At 44.3% G+C, this 9,281-nt stretch overlaps 1 protein-coding gene across 1 annotated transcript in view; it reads right to left on the reverse strand.

The window, feature by feature from the left end:
• Positions 1-9,281, reverse strand: part of Ctnnd2 (catenin delta 2) — a 927,345-nt gene that overhangs the window by 404,929 nt on the left and 513,135 nt on the right. Inside the window, exon 8 of the mRNA XM_004625202.3 lies at positions 4,611-4,783. Coding sequence (XP_004625259.2) covers positions 4,611-4,783 — 173 coding nt within the window. The remainder of the gene's footprint in view (positions 1-4,610; positions 4,784-9,281) is intronic.

Consider the following 9,281-nt stretch of genomic DNA (forward strand, 5'->3'; position numbering starts at 1 on the left):
CTCTCTCTCTCTCTCTCTCTCTCTCTCTCTCCTTTCTTTCTTTCACAGCTATGTCTTTGGCCTGGCCTTCACTTCACTTTGTAGTTCACAGAAAACCTCCTGTCTCAGCCTCCCAAATGCTGGGATTACAGGCATGCACCACCATGCCAGGCTGATTTTTGCATCTTTAAAAACTGATTTTCCCTTTCTTTTAACCTCTTTTTAATAAACATTTGATTAGGGGCATCACCAATAAATACTCTGAAAGGTATTTCATATGGCTATTTCTGGATCACTCAGTATAAATAAAATAGAGAAAAAAATTAAAAGTGACATTAAAACTTATGCACATTGATTTTAAAGAATACATAAAAAGAGATTTCTTGGTACCAACTCTTTTTTTTTAAACCTACATAAGTGCTGGCAAAAAATACTACATATAAAATATTTATTTCAGCAAAGTCTCGCTAAGCATAACTTTAACAATCCAAATATTTGTTCAGAACAGGAACTATTATAGTGAAGCACACCTACTGCAATGAGAAACATTTCAATTCTTGAAACTAAATTAAGTACACTGGGAAGAGAAAGTAGAGGAAGAAGTTTTAAAGATAGGTAAAACATAGGGATGACATAGGAATCATCTTAAAAGCTATTTGAAAAACAAATCTCTTGTCAATTTCCCAGAAGCATGCCATGGAAAGTATGTGACATGACATGATTTCTGCTCTAAATGCTACATGATACATGTGTTCTACAGGAAATGTTTCTTTGCAATTTTGATTTCCAAGTTTACAGATTCATTTTCTCTTGAAAACATTGCCTAAAGTGAGATCACAATAGTCATCTCTCTATCTCTGTCCACTCTACCATCATGGGAACCTACTGGGAACGTGATTATTGGTAACTTCCCTCTCTGTACCTTATGCGATGCCCCAGTCTTCCTCACTACCACCCACACAATTCCCTTGCCCTTCTCGTTTACCTGATGTGGGCGTGCATGGTGTTCTAGCATGCTGACAATGACCACACCAGCCCCTGGTAGAAGTGACTTGATGGTGTGTTTATAATTGTGATGGGACATAAATAAAGATTTTTAACACATAAATTCAGTGCAACATTTAACAGATAGTCAAGATAAAAAAGAAATGGCAATTTTGCTTCTCAAAAATTATCTTGCTTCACTAGAATACCTATGTCATATAGTTATCTTTGTTTTCATTTTATGTATTTGGTACAGGGTCCCATTTATGCTGTATAGTTATAAATAATCTGGCTAGTGTTGAAGGAACCTGAGGAATATTTGGCTAACTGTGGGCCAGTTCCTAGGGTACAGAGATTAATTGTCCATGTCTCTGGCTTTTGCATCCCAGTTTGCTGGGTTAATGACATACAGCAAACTTAGAGGCAGTTAATCACAGATATGATATGTGAAGTGGCAGAATGGTATTTATGGTGTACGAGGCAAGTCATGTTGCTTTTCTGCTCAAAGTTCTTTGTGGGCTCCTTGCTTCATTTTTAGTTAAAGACAAGATCCCCACAATGACCATCTTGGTCTCTCAATACCTCACGGAGTCCTGAGCCCTGCTCTGGCCATCCTTGTGTTCTGCCACCAGCCAAGTCACCCCACAAGGGAACCACCATGGTCCAGTCATGTGGCCACTCCCTTCCTCATCACCTTTTTGCCCCAAAGTCTGCTCCATGACATTCCATGTCACAGTGGGCTCCACTGTGCCCTCTGAATCTTGCTTATCCTATTCTGGGTCTATTTCTTTCCCACAGAATCTACCGTCTTCAAGTATGTTATATGATTTACTTATTCACCCTACTGCTTTTCTGAGTCTCCATTCTTGTTGTCTTGAAGACAGGAATTCTGTGTACTTTCTCTGTCCTACTCCATCACAACCACAAAGTGCCACAGTATCAATGGATGCCAAATACACATTGCAGGTACAGAGACCAGAACAGTAGCTGCATTTTGACTGGGGCTCCTGGAAAACCTGGAACTAAGCCAAAGTTGCCTTGGCAAAGGAGATGGGGTGGACTAGCAATCTACACAGTCCACTTAGAGACCACTTAGTATTGGTCTCTCGATACTAAGGATGGCCAGAGCAGGGCACAGCAGTCTGTGAAGTATTGAGAAACCAATACTAAGTGGTCCCTGTTGCCACAGGGAGCTGCAATCCAGCCAAACCAATGGCAGAGATTGGTTTGAAAGAATAGCTGTGAATGGGCACATGGCCTTTCCAGGAGGGCCTCCTGGTCAAGCAGGAGGGGTTGTACAGGTGCTGTCCTACAAGCCAGCTTCACAAACTCATAGGAGAGCCCTTAACAGAATGAATGTTAAGGAATCTAATTGAAGGAATCACCATGGAACTAATCATTTTATGGCAATTTTTGTGTCATATAGTTTTTGTCTGGGACTGATAGGAGGGGGTAATGTAGGCTCTGTGTGCCTCATTAGTGCTTTTTATAGAAGTTGGAGATAGTCATTCAACAAATAATACATTGGGTACACTAGAGCCTTTCAAACATTGAAAGGAGAATCTTCAATATTCATGATTCTTATTTGAAATTTTATTCAGACATGTTTTGGGAGCCAAATAGAAAATCATTGGCTTTACTTAAAACCACATGCCTTTTAAGCAACCACAACCACCACCACCACCACCACAACAAAATATACTATTTTTATGTTGGTTGACTACTGACCTTCTTTAATCATTTTGGTGCCTGTTAGTCACAACTTGACCTTTACTAGCTTTGCAGCACTTTGTGACTACGGAATATTCTAAAAGTTAATCTTCAATGAAACCCTTCACAGCATTCAGAATACTAAAATGAGTATCTCAAGCACCACTCCAAGGTCAGGAGAGTGGAGACTTTACTAGAATGCGATGCGGCCTTCCTTCCCCCGAGGGCACAGCCAGCAAAGATGCTGGTCAGCCAATTCAACATTGCTCCAGCATTCCTTTGAACTCACAGGTGCTACAGGATATACAATAAACTATGCTTTGCATACTGCAGCAGGCAGCAGAAGTAGGCCAGCATGCCTGCAATAGCTGCTGCTAAACTATGCACAGGAGCTCCGCTGCCCAGCAACATTCTAGAAGAACACTTCAACCCCAGGTGTGAGCGTTCAGACTTGCTCACCCTACGCTTGTGCTGGGCGAGTCTGCCAACAAACCGTGCCTCAAACCCAAGACCTGACCCTTCGCATGCACATTTATTGATGCCTTAAAACTATAACTCTAGTGACAGCAAATACACATCTTGGACATTTTTACAGCTGAATGAGATTTTCTGATTAAACTTTAAAGCAGAATTTTAATGTGAAGAGACAGCGCTTTGTGTTGCAGAGGGATGCCATTTTCCCACAGCTCAGCATCACAAGGTAGAAGGCCACAAAGCAACTTGTGAACAAGTCCACTGTCCGAATAAAGCAGTTGTTCCTTCTGAAAAGGCTGCTACAACGATCATGTCATCTTTGAAGTGCAATGGAAATCCTTAGCTAGTTCTTCACTGAGGTTACCATCGCACACCTGAGTGTGTGTGGTGGCGGCTCAGGGCCGCTGCTACTTCCCCTGCAGCTCACCTCTCTGCAGACATTTCTTGGGGCCACGTAATCTGCTAGGTACAGTTAATGCAAAGGCATAAAGATCCTATCCTGTGCAGCCTATAGGGATAAACAGCAAGCAAGCAGTGACAGACACAGCTGAGGGGTGACAGGAGCCAGTGGGAGCAGTGAGGCTATTGGGGAGACCCACAAACGCAGTGCCCATAAACACATGAGAAATGAAACTAAGCCCATCAGCTTGCAAGGGTGGCTTGTTGGCTGCGAGGAGCAAAAGCAAAGAGATTTTTAAAATGCCTTGTGCCACAAATAAGAAGTTTAAGTCTCATTAAACATGACAACTCTCCAATATATTAACTCTGGTAGATTAACTATGTTGTGCACCCCCCAGCCATAAAACCCCAAGTAGGAGGCACCTAGATGTTACAACGTCTGTCTCTGGCTTGAAATGATTAACACTGGCTCCTTTTTATCAAGAGATAAATAATGTAGATAATAAATGGATGCAGGGAAACTCTAAGAATAATCTCGTGCCTTCAAAGAAAGAATTAAGGACACATTTCAAAATCAAAGCTGACAGAGTGTAACTATTCCTAAACCATCACAATTATCTACAGAACAGTTTTATATACTCGATTACACATTTATACTCTGTTCCGTAATACGATTAACCCCAAAGAATAAATACAAGCTTTTGTTTTAGGAGAAAATAGCACACAGCACTTGCTTTCATACACAAACCGACTCGGAAGGGATGTCCCACTTCCATCCCGTATAGATGCAGACATAGTAATACATGCCCATTTGCATATTCACACAGCTAATTGCAGTCAGGGCGTGCAGCCTGGGCAAGTGGCACATCCCAGTGGCTTCCACATGCAGCGTTCCTCCACAGTCACCTTCCAGTACTCCTCGCCTTCATCCACAGCTCCAGGGCACCCTTCTAAAAGTGGAGGGCCACGCCACAGAAAGGCGGGCTCTGCCCACCACCACAGTCCCGGCTCCCCTATTCCTGTCCCTTCAGGCACCCCAGACATAGCACAGTGAAGACACGTACCTGGCTGAAGCTCTGCCCCGCAGGCCGGGCTTGAGCGCTGCGGGGTGGGAGCTGAGAAGGGGCTGTGTCACCCAGGGCCAAAGTCTGGTTGCTGTGGTAGCTGGCCGGATACTGGAAAGACCCTTCAGGTTTGGAATTGAGCTGAAGTGCACTCTGGGAGAGTAGGCTGGGCCCTGCATTGAAAGTCATTTAGAACAGTCAGTGACAGTCTCAGTGAAGCAGAAATGACATGTATTATTTATTGAGAGTAGCCTAGAATTATCACATGCACATGATTCTAGCCATCTATGCTTTGAATTCTGAGGACTAAAATGACCATATAATTTGTCTGCAGTTCTCAAATAAGATTTTTTTTTTTTTTTTGGCAGTTTAAAAGTTCTCAAAGGAGTAGATTTTTCAAATGATCTCATCCTGACCTACATAGAGACATTTCTTAGGAGAATAATTAGTTAATCAAGTAGTTATTTTTGGATCAGACAGCATCAGAAACACAGGAATTAATGTAAAATCTACTTTTTTGATACATGTTAATTGTGTTAATATAATTATATCTCCCACCAAACGATCGGATGCTAAAATACTCAAGCTATTCCAGTCGGTGACAAATTCTATCCTATAGTGCTGCGAGGTCCCAGCGCAGAAGCACAGACAGGGTTTAAACTATTAATAGCTCTCTGTACGAGGCAGAATTCACCCCGATCTCACATCACCTCTGAGGAGCGGTTATCTCCTCCGTCGCAGCAGGGCTCAGGAGGAGAACAAAGAGAAGGTGTGGAGTTAAAACAGCTGCTGCTGATGGGCTTGATGCTACGGGAGCCCTTAGTATTTAAGGCATTCGAAATTGTGTTTTCTTTTCTGATGTTCTGCTTAGATGGGTGCATCCTTTACAGCCTGCCCATTTCCTCTTCAGGTACGCTTTACGTAATTCTGCCCATTTGCACTTTGGGTCTCATAGGGAGCGCAGTGAGGTGTAAAGCTTCCTCCTGTTCTAGCATGTGTATCTGCGGTAGCTGAGGTAAGAAGAGCATGGTAGGGGACAAAGTCCTACAGTGTGAGTCTTCTCCTGTTTTCTTGTACCACAGCAAGGGCCACCCCTTGCTTTGTGGAAAGTGAGATGCGCATCAAGTACAGTAAGACCATGAAAACACTTTATATCTTCTTGGTCTGTCATTTTCAGTCGGTGTGAGCGATTTCAAGTTTTCTTTTTCTTGCAACAAATAGAACATTTTAAGTGGTATCCTAAAAGGATTAAACATTTTATTTACTTATTTATCTACTTATTATTATTAAATGCATTTGGTTGTTGCAGGGTCTCACTACACAGCTCAGACTGTGGCGATCCTCCTCCTTTCCGCCTCTGCAGCGCTGAGATTTCAGGTGTGAGCCACTACACTTGGACTGGGGCCAGCTCAGCTGCCTTGGGGGTGGGGCTGGTGCAGCATGCAGTGCTGGGGATTGAACCAAGTGCCCGTGCTTGCCTAAGCTCGCCTAAGCAGGCGCTTTAGTCCGCTGAGCTATCTGGCCGGGTCAGGATTAAATACTTTAAATGACAACTGTCAGAGTGCTCTCCCTGTAACAGTGTTGTTTCATGTGAACTTCGTCATTTAAGACCTTCCCTTCCCTCTGATGCTCTGCTGGTCTCTCTAAACAACCCAAAGATCTCTTTCATTTTATCACTGAGTATCATATGATAAGACGTTTAACTCATCAGAGAAGAGTTGCTATTTTGAACGTTACAAATTCTGGAAAAATATTCAAGCAAGGGCCTTAAAGCATTTCCATCCAGCCCCAACTTCATCATGAAGGGCACAATGTAAGCCCGGTTGTAATTCTTTTCCTTTTAATTTAAAACATACAGTCCCAAGAAAATTGTATGTACCGGATGGTTAAATCTCCATTAGCCTGCAAAACAACGCTGACTCAGTACCGATGGCTTCCCAGGCCCAATCACCAGACACATGGTGTCTCTGTGGAGACATGCGCTAGGCGTTTCCTTTTGGATGCCAGGAGCAGGCAAGGTCGGGGTGGGCTCCATGGCTGAGAGGGTGAGTAGGCTGAGATATGGAAAAGACTTGGAAGGCAAAAGGAGGAGACTGTTGGGAGGTGGTGGCACCTGAGGATGGCCAGAAGTGGGGGAGGAGGGAGGAGGAAGGAGGGGAGGCACTGGGAGGGAGGTGATGACTCTGACCCCCGCTGAGGCTCACCTCAGTAGAGAAGACTGCACTATGGCAGAAGAGCAGAGGCCCTACAGGGCAGTGGTCGCCACCCTACCTGAGGACAGTGGGTGCCCACTGCGGCCTGCTTCAGGACAGTCCCCCTGGACACACTGCTCTGCCATAACCACACCCTCCCCATGACACTGTCCCACGAGTGCCACAAAGGATATAGCGGATGCCACAAATAGTGCACCGGCTTCTGAAAAGCCACTGCCATGAAGTCAAAGGCACTCTTTCATTTCTAGCAGTTTAGCAGAACCTACAAAGGAGAAGGCTGCACGCCTTTCCCTGCCCAGCTCCTTAGCTGCTCACAGAGACGACTGTGTGGACTCGTGCTCACGCCCTTTCTGGAGTGTGCACTCAGCAAGCCCAGTGACTTCGTGAGTGTTGAAAAGACTCAGACACCTGCAGGGTATTCAGAAACCTACACCATGTTTGCGTGGGGCTTTAGGGTGACAACATAAAGGCACGTTCCACAAGAATTTCAATTAAAAGATGGCTTATTTGCTCCTGAAAACAAGGATGGAAAAAACAAGTCTGCTCATCTGTTATAGAATCAGTTGTATAATTCATCGGGGCTCAGTGCAAGCAGGCCAAGATCACCTGCCTCGTTACTGTGACACGCAGCTCCAGCGCCAAAATCTAGATGCACCCTGACAAAGGTAATTACCGCAGGAGCAACAAGTCACCACCTCCTAGCACCGGCTTTTCACCTGGCAAGGACAAAGCCATCAGGAAAATAGCCAAAGCCCTGCACGCATTTTAGAGTGATTTTTCTCTGTTGCTCACCAGGCTTCCAATCAACACCATTTATTCATTCAATTTTGGAGGCCACAGATACTTGAAAATATGAAAAAAGGTTAAAATTATAGGACATTTCCTAATTACTTTATAATGGAAGCAAAAATTTGCATTTAACTAACCCTCCAATCATTTTATTAACATTACTGTGCACTGAAGTAGAAAGTACAAATTTGCCAAAGATTTAGAAAAAGCATTGATGGTTTTGCGGCTTTAAATTACATGTACATATCTCTGCCTCAGATGTTTGACTTTACCACAAGACTAGGTAGAACTGGGCTTCTACCCCGAGACTGAGCCCCAGGCTAAAAGACGGGTCATGTTGGGTGGAGAGAAAGAGTCCAGCCCTAAAATCCCACTGAGCCGAGCAGAATTAATTGTTCCAAAAGACATGTAAACTAGGAGAGATGGTGGAGCCCAGTGCCCTTGTGATCACAGTCTGTTGACCTTTCTGGATTTCCCCAACCTGAGCGAGATTTGCAATCTGACCCAGGTTCTCAAAAGCGTTCACCCTTTCCAGCCTGGGAGAAGAAGATGAAAGGAATTCCAAGAGTGATAATGCCAAGGGCAGTCTTCTGTCCTTGGTCTGATCCAAATCCTTTAGTTCCCACTGGACAGAGGGGAGAAAACTCCAAGGTAACTACACGGCTGATCCTATCAACGCTATGACATATATGGCGCAAAGATTTTGAGTACAATATTGATATCTGAATTGGTTTTTAAATATATGAATCAATTAGAGACTGCACAGCAACTTGTGGAAAAAATGGACTTAGATCTTATGCATTATTCCTAAGAGTGTGACTAAAGGAACCCAAAGGCTAAGTTAGTAGCTGGTGTCACATACCTGGTCATCTGGGGATGAGACAGCCAGCTCATTTTCTCCTGTCTCCAAGTCCAGGAGCTGCTACTATTGCTTTACTTCAGGGACTATTTAAGTTATGACTATCCACATAGCAACAGTTATGTTTGAAAACACCTTTCTTACATGGAGGACCCCTTGTTTGCAACAGACGTATTCATGCCTTCAACTACTGCTTGCAGACCCAGCTGTGGACTGAGAAGCTTGCTCCCTAGTACTACAAGACCAGACGCTCACTACAAGATTCAGAGCCACTTGTAGGACACTTCGATAGATGCCCCACAATTTCATCTGTTTCAGTGAAGTAGGTGTTTTAGAACTTCCTTAGCCACATTTTACTTGCTCTATTTGCAGAGACATAAAGAGCCCTTATCTAGAACTGATAACTCTTGCCTACTTCAGCTAAATATCTGTCCCAGCATGCAGGCGATGTTAATCAAATTACCTATTATGTAACGGTATAGGACAGGTCCCGGGGCTCCAGTGTGGCCTTCCCAAGCTGTTAATAAATTCACAGCCACAGTCATGGAGGGACAGGTTGTGTGTGTTAGAGAAAAGGAAACCAAGCAGGACCAGAAGTCAGCAGACCTGGGTCCGAGTCCTCCTTTAGGTTTGCGCAGTCACGGATGATGACAATGGTAACACTAGTGACACGGTTCTTTCCCTTTTCCCTTTTCTCCCCTCCCCTCCCCTCCCCTACCTTCCCCTTCTCTTTCCTTCCCTTCCCCTCCCTCCCTCCTCCCTCCTTTCCTTCTTTCCTCCTTCCCTCCTTCCCTCCTCCCTCCCTCCCTC

The sequence above is a fragment of the Octodon degus genome, unplaced genomic scaffold (genome assembly GCF_000260255.1).
Source record: "Octodon degus isolate 3935 unplaced genomic scaffold, OctDeg1.0 scaffold00008, whole genome shotgun sequence".
Taxonomy (NCBI): Eukaryota; Metazoa; Chordata; class Mammalia; order Rodentia; family Octodontidae; genus Octodon; species Octodon degus.